Raw genomic sequence first — 18639 nt, 5'->3', positions numbered from 1 at the left:
ATAAGAAAAAAGAGATGGATATGAAAGTTCAGCAGATTGACACTGCAAAGGAAGGAGTTCACTACGGTGGACAAGAGAAGGAAGACATCATTAGAGCAGATGATGTGGAAGAAAGACTAGTTGACAGTCTCATGAGTTCTTTTGAGAATTCAAAACAACATACTAATGTGCTGACAGAGGAGAAAGAAATAGAGTAGCAAACTGAATTGTTGCCAAAGGAAGATAAGGCACAAAATTCTTATGTTTTTTTATTTTAACAAGTGTTTTGTGAGTGCAGGTTTTGTTGCAGATGCTAAAAGAAATTTGGCACAGATGAGAAGCCAAATAAAGATGAAAGAAGAAGATTTTGTGGAAGAAATCTATCCATAAAACAGAAATGCTTAATCACTGGAGAGAATGCTGGAAATTCATAATTCAATGTAGACAGAAATAATCATGAAAGAACAATGTAAACTTTGAAACGAGAACTATAAACTCAAAACGAGAACTCTGCCCAAAAAACCTCAAAAAAATATGAAAAACAGTGCTAAAAACGAAAAGTGTGTATACTAGAACGATGGTTTTTTATTAGGGTCAATTTTGAACATGTTTTAAAAATGACAGTGAGAACGAATTTTTTGTGCAAAAATTGTGCAAAAACCAGCATGAAAATGATAAGTGTTAATAATCGAACGATGGATTTTTTTTTTTGTTAATTTTCAACATTTTAAAAAAATTCCAGTAAAACTGAATTTTTATGTGTAAAAATTGTGCAAAAAACATCCTCAAAATGAAAAGTGTTGATGCTCGAATAACACTTTTTTTTTGGGTAAATTTTCAACATTTTGAAATAATAGTGTAAAAGATTTTGTTATGACTCTGAAAACATTAAAATTTAAAAAAAAAATAAAAACATAAAATTAAAAATAAAAACAATGAAAAAAAACAAAAAAAAAAAGTTAAAAAAATACCAAAACGTAAATAAAAATATATATTAAAAACAAAACATAAAATTAAAAAGAATAATAAAAATAAAAAATCAATCATTAAAATGTAAAAAAAAAACACAAAATTAACCTATAAAAAATAAGAATTAAAAAATTAAAAAAATTTAAAGAAATAAATAATAAGAAAAAGATATCGGGCCTGGAGTATGCCCTAAAACTGCTTCTGCTTGGCTAAGAGCTCGTCTTTCTCGGACGTAAGGAAACAGGTTAACGGCCCAAGACCCAGAGGCATCTGGCAGGAGTGAAAGCCTGCTCCCTTACGGACCACCAGCGGGTTATTCCAGGTGGCGTGGTTTTCCTTGATAACAGTGATGCGTCAACCGACATTCGCGGATAGCAGCCAGAGATGGCTGTCCTCACTGTTGGTTTGACAACTGAGTTTGATAGGTTTTTCCACCTTTTGAAAAAAAAAAATAAGAAAAAGATATTTTCAAAAAAATAACATTTTGTCTTTTAATGTGGTAAACCATAAAAATTTTGGAAAAAGATAAATTAAATTAAATTAAAAAATTATGAAATTAAGTAAAAATAGAAAATTAAAAAAAAAAACATTAAGAAAAACTTTAAAAATAAAATAAAATAAAAAACAAACTAGATTAAAAAAAATATATAAAAATAACAAAAAAGGAAAAAGTTTAAAAACTACAAAAATTAAGATTAAAAACGTTTTCAAAAAACCCTAAAAAACAAAAATATGTTCAAATTAAATATAAAATAAAGACTCAACAAACAATTAAATTTTTTAAAAAATACATATTTTCAAATTAAACCTCATTTTCAAAAAAACATTAAAATTAAAAAAAGTTAAATATATTTTTGATATTTTTTAAAATAACATTTAAAATATTTAAAATATATATATATATATATATATATATATATATATATATTTTACAAATATATATAAAATTAAAGAAAACATTTAATATATATATATATATACAATAAACATATTTAACAAAAATTATTTAAAAAAAAAAAATTGTCGGCCACCGCTCCTACGGGCGGCTGGCCGGTGGCTATTCGATTCTTAGAATTGAATAGCCACTTCCCGGCCACCCCCACGGGCGGTTAGGCAGCCGCCTGTGGGGTGGCCGGGTGGTGGTTATCTGATTCTCATAATCGGATATCCACTTCAAGGGCGGTCAAGGGGTGGTTATCCGATTTCGAGAATCGGATAGCCATCGTCTGACCGCCGGTGGGGGTGGTTATTTGATTTTCGAAATCGAATAGCCATTGCTTGACCGCCCATGGGGGTGGCTATCCGATTCTCGGAATCGAATAGCCATCACATGGATGCCCGTGCAGGTGGCTATCCAATTCTTGGAATCGAATAGTCATCGCCCGGTTGCCCATGGGGGTAGCTATCTGATTCTGAGAATCAGATAGCCACCGCCCAGCCACCTGCCGGGGTGGCCAGGCAGTGGCTATCTGATTCTGCGAATCAGATAGCCACCGCTAGGCCGCCTGTGGGGGTGGCTGGGCGGTTTCTATTTGATTCCAAGAATCAGATAGCCACCGCTCGCCCGTCCGTGGGCGGTGGCTATCTGATTCTCAGAATCAGATAGCCACCGCTCGGCCGCCTGTGGGGGTGGCGGGTGGCTGGGCGGTGGCTATCCGATTCCGAGAATCAGATAGTCACCGCTCGGCCGCCCATGGGGGTGGCTGGGCAGTGGTTATCCGATTCCGAGAATCGGATAGCTACTCCCATGGGCAGTTGGGCGGTGGTTATTTGATTTCGATTACGAGAACTGATACTGTTATGCATTCAATATTTGTAGTATGTGATTTTCGCATTAATTTTTAAATTAATCGTTATTTTTTGAAAAAAAAAAATGATTATTATTATTTTTTTGACATGAAATTCAGGAGAAAAAAAAAAAAAAAAAAAAAAAAAAAAAAAAAAAAAAAAAAAACTATTATTTAACCATTTTTAATTAAAATTTTCATATAAAATTGTGATTTTGACATGTCAATTCTAGCAAAAAAATATCAAAACGTGTAGTTTTTTAGTTATATTTATGTTAAAAATTGTTATTTTTATGTCCATTGTTAAAAAATATTGTTTTTTAGAAACAATTATTTCATGTGGATTGAAAAATTAATTAAGGATGTATAAATATGTAGAATATCGAAAATTTAAAATATCGACCTTCTAATTTAAAAATGCAAAACAATAAAAACCTCATTACAAAAAAATTAAAATAAAAATAAAAACAAGAAAATATGAAAAAAACAACCACTTCAAAAATTATTAAATTTACAAAATAATTATTTACATTTCATACATTAGAAAATTTAAAGTCAAAAAATAGGTCTTATAAAAAGAGTCTGATGCAGGATTACCACTTTTTAAAATCAGTATGAAAATCACTACCATTCTAAAATACAATGTACATAAAAAAAAATTAAAGTGCCAAAAACTATATTCTAAAAAAAACGTGTGTTCTACATCACTCATTTTTAAAATCAGGTCACTTTTTTGCTATCTCTATGAAACGGGTAACAGTATCAGTTCTTGTTTCAAAGTTTACATTGTTAAAGAAGGTAAGAATGATAAGGAGGCAATGAGCAAAACAAAAGTTGGAACAAGAGCAAAAGAAGAAGAAAAAGTAAACCAACAGTTATAAAGTGGAAGTAACCAGTAGTGGTTTGAAGAATAAGTAGACAACAACAACAACCTGAAGCAAAGAGAAAGAGAAAGAAGTAAGTGGTAGAATATGGACCAGCCCAAAGATGTGCTGGAAAAAGAAATTGAAGAATTGTGGCAATTAATGATGAAACAGACCATAGGGAGGAAAATGATAGCAACATGAAGAATGATCAATTAGAGCATGAACTTGATTGACAAAGAGAAAAAGATGGAACAGAAGACAGCGGAAGTACAACAACAACAAAGGAACAAAACATTTGGACAGTTACAAAACAAAGTATGGGATCCAGGAAGACAAAGATCAGAAGACACATGATCAGGAAATCATGAATATTGTCTACTTTGGGAGTTTGATGCAAAAGCATTCAACCCAAGAGAAAATCATTGTATTTAAGTAGACATAGGGGGTCATGTATTTTAGAGAAATTGGATTCCTAAGTGATGAATTAATGTAATATTTAAACTTATGAGTGCATAGAATAGGAATTAAATAATGTGAAATGTTTTGTAAATGCTCTCAAATAAATGAGAACATGAGTAGTTTATAAAAACAAAAGTGTTAAAATTCAATTATAACTCTTAAGAAGCTTCATGATTCGAGGAACGAGAGAGAGCTTTTAGGAATTAAAAGAAGTTAGAAGTGGACATAGAGGATTTACGAGTGAGTTCAGTAGATTTAGGAGGGGAACCAGAATTAGTTCAACAAAGTTTTCTGGTATAAATGTAAGCCTACGGGAAGAGTAGAGGGAAGGAGGCCACTGATAGTGAAGATCAGGCCTGTGAGAGACACAGAGTCTCGAATGTAATCGTTTGTTTATACTTATATATACAGAGGTTTATTCCTAGCAGTGTAAGTGTGTGAAGGGTATTTAATGAATGAATTACATGTAAGTTGAGAATTTGCAGGTTCTGTAACAGGGGTTGTAGATAGAATTCTATAGAACGCACATAGAGAGAGAGAATGATCCAGAGGAATCATAAGGAATCTTTGAACCCAGCTGAAGGATCAGGGTTAGCTCTGGAGAAGTAGCGAAGAGAGAATTTGCGGAGTTAAGTTCAGAGGAAGCGGAAGAACAAAAAGCCAAAACCTTTGAAGAAAACCAAAGCCACAAAAGAATTGAAGAAATAGCGTAAAAGCCCAAGTGAAAAGAAGAACAATGAAGTGAAGCATCGGCGCACAGCAGCCGTTGGATCTTTAAGATCAATGACCAAGATTAAGTCGCATCGGCGGAGTCCTTTTGGAGACATCGGAATCAGGGCTTGGAAAGTTGCGATGAGCCATTGCCGATGAAGTGAGGACTGTCGGATCAGAATTAGATCGATGGTCACGATCTAATCGCAAATCGGAAATCAGAGGAGTTAATGATTGGGGGTGATGGATAGGCTGATGAGCGATATAACGATACGCCGATAGCGATAAATTGTTGATTGGTGATAGGAGGTGGTCAGAGATAAGCAAAGCGTTGCAGAAAGGTCTGAAAGAGCAGACCCGACGAATTATGGAAGTGGATGTATAAAGTTTGAAGTCCGATATCGGGTTATCGCATATCGGGTGTGATAGAGACTGTATTAATGTAACTTGCGGAGGAGCTGATATCCGATTGCGATAAAGGTGGAACCTCGAAAGGCGTGCAGAAGCAGTATAAAGCGAAAATGTATGTTTTGTGGATATTTCCTTTGTAAAAGGGTTATAAAGGGAAATATCATCGACGGAAGGTTTATGTATTAATTTATATGTAAATCCAACATTGTCAAGGAATATAAGGATTTCTTGCGATAAACATATATAACCAATGTTTAAAAAGGGAAGGCTATATATACATGTGCTTAAAGGGTTAATAAAGGTTCATAAGGGTTAATGAGTTCCAATTGAAAAAAATAAAGGGTTTATAATGAAAGTTATGAAGAGGTTTAAAGTCTCGATAGAAGGTTGAAGCGAGGTGATTGAGTTCTGATATAAAGGAACTGATGAATAGGGCCTTAACCATTGGAGGTTGAAGATTTTGACTCCTTTGAGAGTTAAATACCTGGGACAAGTGTGTTTATGCATTTTGCATGCGTACTGTGGGTGCATGCGGGGTAATCCCTGCATCAGAGATAACTGCGACTTGGTTAGGATGGCATTTGTAGGCCTCTCGGCCATCTAGATTTCACCTCCCAACTGTTGTTGTAGCAATTCCTCATTGTGGCCCTATTAATAGAGATATACACCCTAAAACCATGCACAAAACAATCATTAAACTCACCTATAGTCTGCAACCTGATTTGCAAGGTAAGACTGCTCCAATGTGTCACAAAACAACCCTCAAGCCATCCTTCTTGCCTCCTGCAATGTGGCTAAGAGCTGTCGCTCTCCTTCTCTAAAATCCACACCAAAAACAGTGAGAATGTCTCCACAAACTTGGCTACCTTCTAGACTGCATAGATACCAACGTATAGGTTAGGTTTGTCCTACTTGTAGCGTTAGGGCTTCTCACTTGACTGCGTGTTCTTGGTTAGGGAAGACTATGGCTAGGGCATCCTCCTCATAGATATCTCTTCTACTAAGACCCAAAGCGAGTGTAGAGAAATAAAGAGAGAGATGAGTGTGAAATGACTCTCAAGTTATCTCCTTTTATACTAAAACATTGAACACATGTGGGTTTATTTGGTTGTTCGCTGACTTTGATGAATTGATCTATAACACAAATAAATTCATAACTCCATGAATACTTGTCGGAATCGGATGATCTTTAGATCAATCCTACACCTCTCAATGAGAGGGATCCAAAAAAAATATCAATGGCCATAAATAAGATAACCCACATGGAGATTGGCCCTAGTTTCCAATTTTAACATAGACATAGCAACAAATGTAGTTTGGATGATAAAAATTAAACTGTTTAAATTTTGGACAGCCTTTGATGTCGACTAGTGGTCAGCATAGTTGATTTCTTGCGAACAGGTTGAGGCCACAAGGTATATTTTGAAAGACATATATTACTACCTGTTTATGGAAAATTAATAGAAAAGAGAAGAACTACCAAGGGCTTACACAAAAAAAATAAAAAATAAAAATTAATGTGGCAAAAAAATTAATTTAATTTTTAATGGGCCAAAGGCCACAAAAATTTTAATTTGAAATTTAAAAAAAAAAAAATATTTAAAGCCATGCCAAAAATAATCGAAAGTCGAAAAAAAAATCAAACTTAAAAAAAAAAACACACCTAAAAATTTAAAATTGAAAAAAAAAAATCGTTTGGATTTGAACAAAAAACCAAAAAAAATGAAAAGCAAATCATAAAAAAAAAATTCGAATTTTTTGTTTGAGTGAAACACCTAACCCTAATGAAATAAAACAAATGATAAAGAGAAAAATGAAAAGAAAGAAATCGCGAATGGCAGCAAGGGCTTTCGAATGACGACGAAGGAGAGGAATATCGACAAGGGAGCAATGATTGCAGGTTGAAGGCGACGAAAGAGAGATGCAGGGACGTGATGAGGAGTTCACGATAGGGGGAGGAGTTGTGATAGGTTCGAGGGAATAAGGGAGACGAGGGAGAGCTACCTTGTCGAGCTAGCAGTGAGAAGGAAGCTAAGCTGACTGAGGGATAAATGCAAAGATGCGGCCTAGCAGCAAGGGAAAGAAAATTTCAGGGAGTAAATGATGGTCGCAGATAGCAGCAAAGGAAAGATGCTAGGAGAAAGGGACGCAAAATAAAGGATCATGTGGGGAGGCAACGAATGGAGGCAAAGAGCTATGGTCACGGGAAAGAGGGAGCCGAACGAAGAGAGGACCACGAGAAAGATTAAGAGGGAGTTGTGATCTGAGGAAAAGAAAATCACAGAGAGGGAAAGAAAGGAAAAAACGCAAGGAAAAGACAATAGAAAAATGAGGGAAAATGGATAAATAAGGAGAAAAACGCAGTAGCAACAGGAGGAAAGAAAATCGAATTTTTCCAAAAGGAGGAGAAAAACACAGTAGAAAATGGTAGCCCAAGAATCCCAAAAATTTATATAAAAAATAAAAAATAAAAAATTGTCTAGAATTTTAAATTTTGAGCCAACATATTTATGCTTTAAAGTTTTCTCTAAGAAAAAACTTCAGATCTAAATTTGAAACCCTCAAACTAAATATAATTTTGAATAATGTCCCTGCAAAATAATATTGAGGCCAAATCTTGTCCTCTAGGGTCTAGATAAACTTTTCTTTCAAATTTCCACCTGCAAAATGAAAACAAAATACTCAAAACCCAGATATAAAATAAAATGAATAAAAACCTCAAAACCCAAGTTTAAAAATTTTCAGATCTAATTTTTTTACAGATATATTCACAAAAGTTGCAAATCTATTAAATCTGAAGAGTATGAGCCTAACTCCATTCCTAGATTTGATAATCTAAGGCTCTTATTAGCCAGATTTATCAAAATTTTCCACAAAATATTTAAAAAATTTTAAAATTTTAGAGAGGTACTAGCCCAAAAACACATTGCAGAAAAATAATTTAGCGTTCGATAAATCTTGGAACTTATATGAGGTAAGCTCTTTAGAAAATATATGTTGAGAGTTCGCTGGTCCGACCGAAGACTATCCCCAAACGCTAAATGAAAACCTGATAAATCTCTTGCAAACACTAGATCAACCATCAAACCAAGTTAAGAAATAGAATAATAATAAAATTATGAAAAATAAAGATAACTACTACTTCGATCAAAATTAAAAATGTTACTTTAGATCCAACAAACTGAATAAGATACCTATATTTAGATTATTCTAAGAGAGCTATTAATTGATAATTTTCACATAATATTAAGCAAAAATTAAAATAATGTTACCCTAAATTCATAAAGAGGAACACCGCCGCACGTTGAAACCCCCAAGATTTTTGCCTTTATTCAAAAAAAATATACAAGAGAGTTTGAGAGCTTAGTACACGATTCAAAGATCAGATGAAAAACAGACTGTCACCAACCTCTAATTTATAGGTAAAATCTCCAACGGCTAGTTGGTTTGATCCTTGTCAAATTAATCTCAACCGTTCATAAAAATTTAATCAATCTTTAATCATTAGTGTCGAAATTATCTAATTTTTTGAGGAAAAATTGAATTTTTCATTTAATTGATTTTTAATTAACTCAAAATCAATTATTTTGAGTTAATTTCCTCAAAAATTTGACTTTGACTTAACCACAAAGGCCCAGGGGTCCAATTTTTTTTATTTTTTCAATATTCCCTTGGTCATGGACCTCCAAAAATTAACTTCTTTAAAACCCACGAATTTCATTGTTAGAGAATTTAATTTTACCTATTATACAAAATTAATTAAATTTTTGGCTTAGGATTTTAATTTAATTTTGCCAGAAATTTTAATTAATTAACTAATGAGGGGACTAAATATTTTTTCAACCCTCTAATAATTAATCATGGTGTCTAGTTATGGTGGATGATGCACTAAATATTTTTTACATCAAGATTTTACATTTAAATACATGAAGAGGGGAAATTTGTTCGTCAAAGACTCAATATCTACCAAATTCTGTGACTTAAAATATGATTTAGTAGACCAAGTAATTTGTAATAAAATAATCTAGAAAATTAGCTAAAATTATTCCCAAATTACTTTTACAAAGACTCGATAAAAAACACTAAGACTCACTCAATATCTTGACGACAAAATTCATTTTAGCTTTGGGGTGAGGGTGGAGGGAAAAACTCTATCGATCATTTGTGTCTAGAGACACGGATGAACCAGTGAGACAAAAACCTCATAGGGTAGAGATCGTCACCAAAATACTATGCTTCCCTAAGTTGTTACATACATGATGGTTTTACTAAGACCATTTTACATTATAACCATGCAAAATGGATTTACATCTTTAACAAAATTGTCAGTTGATGATGAAGTCTGAATGGCACAAACACTCAAACATGATGGATCCATTTTGCGAAAAAAGGGGTGTACTGCAGTGTGTTATGGGGTCGTTGACATTGAGTGGTCAAAACCTATCAAAGGAAAAATTCAGAACATCAGAATCAAGGAGATTGAATTTGGTGTACCTTAGCAATGGAGGCTGCCCGTCTCAGAAGAAATTTAATGTAGTAGTTGGGTTGAATGCTTAGAGCAACATTACAATCCTCAATTGCCTTTTCCCATTTGCTGAGCTTGGATCTACAGGCTACTCGATTGCATATTAAAATTGCATTCATGGGATCATGTTCAAGACCTTCCCCATATGATGTGCATGCTTCAAAATACTTTTTAACTTTAAAGAGAGCATTTCCACTTGAGTGAGCATAAGCCATTACACGAGCCTTTTTAAGCAATTCAGTTACCTCATGATTATATAGACCCATACGAGTTGTTCTTTCTGCACTGGGAACAACAATCTTAAACCTGCAATAACATCCCCCCTTGATCATTCCTTTAGCACAAATTTGATCTTAGTTATATTTCAAAATCCAATTGTGTGCACTACAATCAATCCTCATTGGTATGATATTATCAATTCTTAGGAGAAGAATCAATGAATAAGAGTTGGAAATAAATGTTAAATTCTTTTTGAGGATCAACTATATAAAGGCAAAATCAATCTTAATTATATGATGTTTCCCATAGGAATTTAGATATTTATCTACAAATTGTTGCAGAAAAGGTTATGTGGAAGAATATTATCCCACAAAGCCTTTATCACGAAATTTGCCCTTGAAAAATCACTAGATCAAACCTACACTCAGAAAAAGGTCAATCCAACAATTTTTTTTTTAATAATTTACATTCCTAATGGCATGTCCACTCGTGTTTGGACAAGGAGCAGATAAGAATTTCCTACAATCCCAAAATATCTGGTGGATGTATTAATTTCTATCTTGGGTGCAGTCATCAGAACTGTAGCTACCTCATCTAATCTTTGGAGCTTTAGTAGTGCCTTCGCCTTGGATGTGAAGAACTACAAGCAGTGCATGAAACTAGAATTATATTGATGAGCAACAATCTTTATAAGGAATGTAAGAATAAAAATCTAATACAACCAGAATTAGCTAAAGCATTGCTCTTAGAAACTCAAGAGGAAAGGAATGCCATAGGTTCTACAAACCCGTCGTGCAGAATCAACACCCGTCATAATAGTTGCATTGCTTTCCTTCAATACCATTTTCCAGTCTCAAATCTTCCGAACTTTTGCACACTTGGAGAGGTGCATTTCCATTGTTTGAACATTTTATGTATCATTCCAATTTGACTGCTGCCCAGAAAGTTTGAAATGTGTCCTGGCGTTTCTATCTCCCCCAGTCTGCATAGATTGTCCCAAAGGGAAAAAGGCCAGTGCATTTAGCATCTAATGTGGAAACATCAATGGATCATTTGATTTGATAATGGCCCAGTCTTCACTACATCCTTGAAGGAATAAGGTTGGGAAGTGGAGGGTGCATTGGCACCTAGGGCTCCTCCAAGAGGCTTAAGAACAAATGCATTATAGCATCCTTGTTGATGACATAATATGCTATAAGGAAACCTTCGATGAATTAACTTCCCACATATAGAAACCTCTAATGGTTTGGTGGGATACACTCCTTCTGTTGTATCTGAGACATCAAATTAGAAACAAAAACCATGGATTTCATTTACAAAGAGAAGGTTTTCCCTCAAAGGGACCTCATAAATACTTGAAGTTCTTTCCCTAGGGCAAGGTCTGTCAATACCTTGTGCTCATGCATAGGTTGTGAGCATTGGGCTTGTCTGGTGGCGCTTGCAATGGAGAGTTTGGCAAATCTTATGCACATGCCTTCAGTAGTGGGCTATGTTCATGGCTAGATGAACCTCCCAAATCTTCTATTCCTTCAGTGTAACGTTGCACCTTTAGGGGCAATTGCTAGTTCTTACTAGCTCTTAATAAGAGCCCTCTTCTCTTGGAAGATCCAGAGACACTTTTTGTATACTTCTGAAAATGAATTCAAACAATCAAGTGTGACCTAAAAGTGTCACGATGCCCCTAGTGCCAGTGCAAAGTTGATTACATGGCCAAGCTTGTTATATGCTTAGAGAAGTAGGATAGTTAGTCAACTAGATGTCTCTTTTTTGGTCGCTGATGTCACATATCGATTCAGAGGCCTCAATAATCCAAGGGATCCAAAATACACCAATTCAATTACTAGATTTCACCATTCCAGAGATGCAGAAAGGAGTTTGACAAGATTCCAATAAAAACAATCCAAAACAGAACACTGGAAAATGTGAATTTACTGCTCATAGTTGACATATCAACATTGCCATACTTAAATAAAGATGACGGTGTCAATGCATTTGCTTATAATGTTTCCCATGCATCTTGGAGAAAGATTTTGTTTAGTCGCACATTCACAAGATCCTGATAGAATGAAGAGTTAGATTGTTGTATAATAACCAGTGTTCCACGGGGACGCGTCCCCCAGGGTCGGGTGTGTGCACCCATCGCACCCCACGCACCCGGGACAGGGGGATGTCTGGGGAAACGTTTCCCCACATCCCCCTTTTGGGGAGACGCGGGGAGACACAGCGGGGACGTTTCCCCAATGTGGGGGACACGAATCCCCAAAAGGGGGACCGTTGGGCGTCCCCCCTCAAAATGGGCTATGCGCCCCCCCTTAAATTTTCTTGTAAACAATGATTTATGATAGGGAAAACGTAGTATTTGACCATATTTCTCTACTATGCTATGCTATTCATGGTAATGTTAAATTCTTAAAGTAAAAGTGACATTCTCCTTTATCTTTCATTTTCACCCTTTTACTTAAATTTTTAACATTACCATGAAATGACTCAGGATGTTTGAAAGTGGTTCTGACCTCATTGGATTTCATATGGAGAAAGTAGAATTTTAGATCTCACTCAAAATCCAGCAGACTTAACAGTTTTTCAGGAATTCAAGATTCGATAGAGTGCAATGTTTCCATTGCATTTTGTCGTGTACAAGGGTATGGAATTAGTATTTAATCAAGATCACCAAGCCCTCTGTGTACTTTAGAGTGACTTTTAGACTCATCACTCCATTATTTTTGAGTTTTAGTTATATCAGTAGAATTTTAGACCTCACTCAAAATCCAGCAGACTTAACAGTTTTACAGGAATTCAGGATTCGATGGAGTGCAATGTTTCCTTTGCATTTTGTCATGTACAAGGGTATGGAATTAGTATTTAATCAAGAGCACCAAGCCCTTTGTATACTTTAGAGTGACTTTTAGACTCATCACTCCATTGTTTTTGAGTTTTAGTTATATCAATTTACTATTCTAGTGTTTAGATCAGTTTTTCAGGAATTCAGAATTCGATGGAGTGCAATGTTTCCATTGCATTTCGTCATGTACAAGGGTATGAAATTAGTATTTAATCAATAGCACCAAGCCCTCTGTGTACTTTAGAGTGACTTTTAAACTCATCACTCCATTGTTTTTGAGTTTTAGTTATATCAATTTACTATTCTAGTCTTTAGATTTCAGTATCTATTATAGTCTATTTTTCTTAGTACTAATTAGATTCTAGAATGATAAATGATGAATTTTAATTTTAAATCAATTTAGAATCTAGAATGATGAATGATGAATTTAATTTTTAAATCAATGTAGATTCGAGAATGGTGAGTAATGAATATTGAATATGGATGAGAGTATTTCATTATTGAATCTCGTGGTTTATGGATGAATCATGTATGTATTAGTAAGGATGATGAGTATGGATCAATGTATTTCATTATTTAATTCAATTATGTATGTATCATTCTATTTATGCTTTCATTATTGAATATGAATTTGAAATATATATATATATATATATATAGATATTATTAAAAAGGAAAAAAAAATTATATATCTCAACGTCCCCCGTCCCCCTAAATTTCCCTAAAATTTGAGGGTACTCCCACACGTCCCCCTTGTGCGTCTCCCCGCACCCGCGTCTCCCTGTCCCAGACTCTTGATGGAACATTGATAATAACTCAAACACTTGCTCATTTGACACCGTGATGGTAACGAAATCGTTCAACGTCTTCCTTTACATCACTCAATCATAGTTTCAAAACCCAGCCCAACCTAACTCAAAACCAGTTAAACTGGCCGAGTTGATAGGCCGCCCGATCAAATCAGCCATCAACTCGGACTCGGGGGCTAGTTTGATACCAAACTGGCCTGAACCGGCCAGTCAAATTAGCCTCTCTGCCCTCCATTAGCTAAGATCTTTCAATTCCAGCAATTACCATCACTGATTCTTTACAATTGTCTATGGTTTCTTTCCTCAATGTGGCATTGAACTTAATTGTTTCAAGTTTAGAATCCCCACTTGCAAGGCAGGGGCAACAGAAATATTGCAAATCACAGAAGTTTTATAATGTTATGAGAAGATATGAGCCACTGAATGTTGTTAAACTTCTTGCCAACCGTAAACTTTGGTGACGAGGGAATGTAAGGAAACATCACCAATTTTGCAATAACAATAATTCTTATAGATCATGACAGTTGAAAAGAATAATTTTAATACCATTCTTTGCACTATGTATTTACATACGCCAACGCAAATATCAAATTGGTGTATGGATTCCCTTTTTTGCGAGACAAGAGATCCACTTTTGTGCAGTGATTTAGTTTACATAAGTGTATGCACTTTACCTTGTGATCCCTTATGAGAAAACACATCGAACATGTTACCTTCAAGAGAAAACACATGTTCTTCATCATTAGGCTCATCGTTAGGCCCACCCAAGCTGTTTGAAATCTTAAAAATATTATGTATTTTTTTTTTAAATCAAGTCATTAAATCAGAATCAATCCACGTCCAAGTCAAAATCCAAGTCGATAAGTGGCCAAGTGGAAGTCCAAGTCCTAGTTTTAAGACTATGCATTCAACGCATTTAGTGTTGTAATATCCCTGTTATCTTCGTGTCTTGGCGATCTGGACAGTGTTTTAGGATAAATTATGATGATCGAAAAAATTGAGAGTTGAGAGTGTTGAAGTCTTATGTCATGGTAAAAAACTGGAGTTGAGTTTGAAGTTTTAAACCCAAAGTTTCCCCAACTGAAAATCAAAATTAACGTCTCCGGCAAGGAAAGCATGTCTGTCTTTCATCATTTTGGGTACCTTCTTTATATCGTCCCAACTGCCAGCTGTGGCATAGACATCGGAAAGAAAAACATATGGTGCAGCATTTTTAGGTTTCGGATGAAAAGTGCGATTCCGTGATTTTTAGTACACTGGAGAAGTTCAGCCATTCTCTCTCTTCAGAGCATTCAGCAAACACCTTGCATGGAAATAGACCTGCTAACTTCAACTCCCCAGAGAAACTCTTCAGATTTGCATACATTATTTGGATTTGACACATCATCTCCCACAAGAAAAACATGTACCTGTTTATCGAGCTCAATCCAACTGCAACCTGGTGTCTTTTTTGCACCATTTTCTTTCATCATTTTCCTTACCTTCTCTATGTTGTCCCACCTGCCAGCTGCGACGTAGATGTTTGAAAGAAGCACATATGTTGCAGCATTTTTAGGGTCCAGCTCAAAAGCACGTTCTGCTGCATATTCTGCTAGCTGGACATTGTTATGTATTCTACAGGAACCCAGCAAACAATTCCAAACAGAAGCATCGGGTTTTATTGGCATTTTGTAGATGAAGTCCAGAACTTCATCTAGACGCCCAGCTCGGCCAAGAAGGTCAACCATGCATTGATAGTGCTCCATTCTAGGGGTGATGTGATAATATTCACTCATGCAATTGAAGTATTTATAGCCCTCATCCACTAGACCTGCATGACTGCATGCAGACAAAACACTAACTAAGGTGATATGGTCTGGTGTCAGGCAAGAAAATTCCATTTGTTCAAAGAGTTTGAGGGCCTCCTTACCAAAGCCATGCGTAGCATATGCTCTTATCATTGACGACCAGGATACAGTATCTCGCTGATGCATCTTGACAAATAATTCACTTGCCTTCTGTATACTTCCAGATTTTGCATACATATCTATCAGGCCATTCGCCGCAATGATATCGTGCTGAAATCCACTTCTAATTATCTCTTCGTGGATTTGTATACCATAGTCCAAAGCAGCCAAATTAGCACATGCTGGAAGAGTACTGGCAAACGTCTGTGAATCCGGCTTCAAACCTGCCAATTGCATTTCTCGGAAAAGCTGAAGGGCTTCCTCGTCATGCTCATTATGTGCAAGCCCTGCAATTATTGCATTCCATGACACTGTGTCCCGTAGAGGCATTTCCCAGAAGAGCTTCAGAGCTTGACTAATATTTCCTGTTTGAGCATATCCTGCAATCATTGTTGTCCATGAGAACATTGTTTGTTCTGGCATTTCTTTATAGAGTTCCATGGCATCATCAACCAACCCATTCTGCACATATCCTGCAATCATTGCATTCCACGATACCATATCACGTTGTGGCATTCGCTGAAAGAGTTTCAGAGCTTCTTCAACTAACCCACCATTTGCAAAGCCTGTAATCATCGAATTCCATGAAACCAAATCTCGTCGAGGCATTTTGTCAAATATGTCATATGCCTTGTCTATCCTCCCAAAGTTTGAGTACATATTTACAAGGGCATTAGCCACAGAGACATGATACTGGAACCCACTTCTTATTACCTCGTCATGGATTTCCATGCCAAGTTCGAATGATCCCGAATTGGTACATGCTGACAGAACACTGGCTAAAGTGAGATCATTGGGTTGGCATCCTGTTTGTTGCATTTGATGAAACAGTCGCAATACTTCATCGGCAGCTCCCTGCTTTGCATAAGTTGCAAGCATCACAGTCCATGAAACAACATCTCGTTGTGGCATTTTATCAAACAATTCACGAGCCTTCTCCGGCCTTCCAAATTTTACATACATGTCTATCAGGGCATTGGCTACAGAAAGGTGGCACTCAAACCCTCTTCTAATTATTCCTTCATGGATTCTCATACCCTGTTCCAGAACCCCCAATTTGGCACATGCCGAAACAACACCAGAAAAAATGAACTGATTGGGTTCAACGCCTGCTGGTTCCATACGGTGAAACAATTTCAAGGCCTCCACAGCAGGTCCGTTCCTTGCATAAGCTGCAACCATTACAGTCCATGACACGATATCTCTCTCCTGTTCACACATTTTGTCAAACACTTGGCGCGCTTCCCTAATTTTCCCACATTTTGTGTACATCTTTATAAGTGCATTAGCAACTGATACATGATACTCAACGCCACTTGTTACAACCTGTCCATGGATCTCCATGCCCAATTCCAGCAGTGCCAAGTTCCCACATACCGAGATAACACTGGAAAATGTGAATTCACTCGAATGGACACAACCCATTGCTTGCATTTGCCCAAATAGTGCCAGTGCCCTGTGAGGAAACCCATGCCTTGAATACCCTGAAATCATCACAGTCCATGAAGAAGAATCTCGCCCATCCGTACCCATTTGATCGAAAACTCTGCGAGCGTCCAGCAGATTTCCGCACTTCACATACATGTTGACAAGTACATTCTGTAAATACCTGTCTGGCTCAAATCCAGTCAAGTTGATGTGGGCGTGAATTAATTTGCCATCTGCTAAGGATTTCTGCTTGATGCAACCCTGCAACAGATGATAATATGTACATGACTCTGCACAATCCATGAGAATGAAAGGGGAATTAATGCTGTGTCTGATGGGATTGTCTTGCAATTGTACTTGTATTTTGGGAGAACTACCAGTGGCAACAGTAGCCATTTTACGATGAAAATGAAAACGAAGATGAAGGATTGGCATCGCCTCAACAGCTCAAGACAATTGCCAACCCTAGGTGCAAATTGTTCATTGATAGCCCATGAATCCTTCTCTAGCATAGAACATTCAACATTCAACTCTACAGTGCAAATTGCTTCTTACTAGCCCATGAATTCTCCATGAATCCTCCTCTAGCGTTGAGCATTCAACCATCAACTCTCTGTAAGGAGCCATGTATTGATCAACTGATACCGACTCTAAATGGATTTATTAGCGGGGAACAAAATTGCGGCAACATAATGGAAGGGGCGGAAGGCGCTTCTTCCCATTGGTTTCCCTCGGAATTTGGGGAGAGTCACATCCCTCACAAATCATGTAACCATAGAAAATTCAATTCAAAATCGCACAAATTGTTTTAGCCGTCTTCAAAAAACCTTACAGTGTTTGGATTTATATATACCATTAATCAAATACAGAATGAATTGCACTGAATTAATCAAATACAGAATGAATTGGACTGACGTCTTAAATAACTCTTTTACATTTTGTTACTGATTCCGTTACGTTGGGTAAATTTGCAAAAGTTTTATAAAATGTCGAATTTTTTTGAATATTAATAAAAATTATAATGTCACAAGGAAATTGTATTTGAATCCAACATAAAATAGTTACACTACATTTTTACTTTAATAAATATTTCTCAAAACTTTTAAATTATATATAATGGTTATTTTTACTTTCTGTACTTTTTAAGGTTACGAGAGGTGTTACTTTTTTGTTTAACTCGATCACCAAGGTTTATTATGAAAATGGGGCCAGTAAAAACTTTTGTTTTTGCAAGTATGTGAAATTTATCATTTTTGCTTTTAGCTTGTCAAGAGTTTTCTAGCGATACCAATTTTACCTTGATCCAATTCATGGAGCAAAAGCTACACTTGTTTTAAGTTTGAACCACTAGAAAGGGGCATGCCAGTGTATGGACCACGTGGTGCCCTGTGACCTCCATGCAATCTGACACGTCAAATTGGTGGGTCCAAACATTAAGGCCATTGTGGGGTGTGTGTTAGATTCTTTCCACGACTAGCCCTGAGATTTTTTTTTTGACCCTATATTAGGTGGGCAGACCTACCTATGGTTTCGTACATTGGTTTCGCACATGGTTTTGGGCATGATGGTTTCCTTCTCATGGTATTTTATAGATCCGGTCAAGGAAACTACGGTTATGTTCTAATCGAGAGTTAATGGATTGAGGTTTATGGATGCTTCGACATGTATATATATGTATTGTATAATTG

At 36.1% G+C, this 18639-nt stretch overlaps 1 protein-coding gene and 1 pseudogene across 2 annotated transcripts; both read right to left on the bottom strand.

The window, feature by feature from the left end:
* LOC149205164 (TPR repeat-containing thioredoxin TTL1-like) overlaps positions 1 to 10914 on the bottom strand; it is a 53477-nt pseudogene extending 42563 nt beyond the window's left edge.
* A 3188-nt stretch (positions 10915 to 14102) lies between these two features.
* On the bottom strand, positions 14103 to 17792 carry LOC149205163 (pentatricopeptide repeat-containing protein At2g13600-like). Of its 2 annotated transcripts, XM_089394923.1 has the most exons (2): positions 15487 to 17792; positions 15250 to 15395 (listed from the first exon to the last, which is right to left on the bottom strand). In XM_089394923.1, the coding sequence occupies exons 1-2, from the start codon at positions 17384 to 17386 to the stop codon at positions 15382 to 15384; spliced, it is 1914 nt and encodes a 637-aa protein (XP_089251049.1). In that variant the 5' UTR covers positions 17387 to 17792; the 3' UTR covers positions 15250 to 15381. The 2 variants fall into 2 exon arrangements, with proteins under 2 accessions (XP_089251048.1, XP_089251049.1); XM_089394922.1 differs by having other exon boundaries at positions 14103 to 17792.
* Between the last annotated feature and the right edge of the window lie 847 nt (positions 17793 to 18639).

Source organism: Pinus tabuliformis, chromosome 1_2 (genome assembly GCF_031772625.1).
Source record: "Pinus tabuliformis cultivar Carrire ecotype Pingquan chromosome 1_2, CPIR1, whole genome shotgun sequence".
Classification (NCBI taxonomy): Eukaryota; Viridiplantae; Streptophyta; class Pinopsida; order Pinales; family Pinaceae; genus Pinus; species Pinus tabuliformis.
Note: the sequence above shows the minus strand (reverse complement) of the source record. Positions and strands in the feature narration are given on the sequence as shown.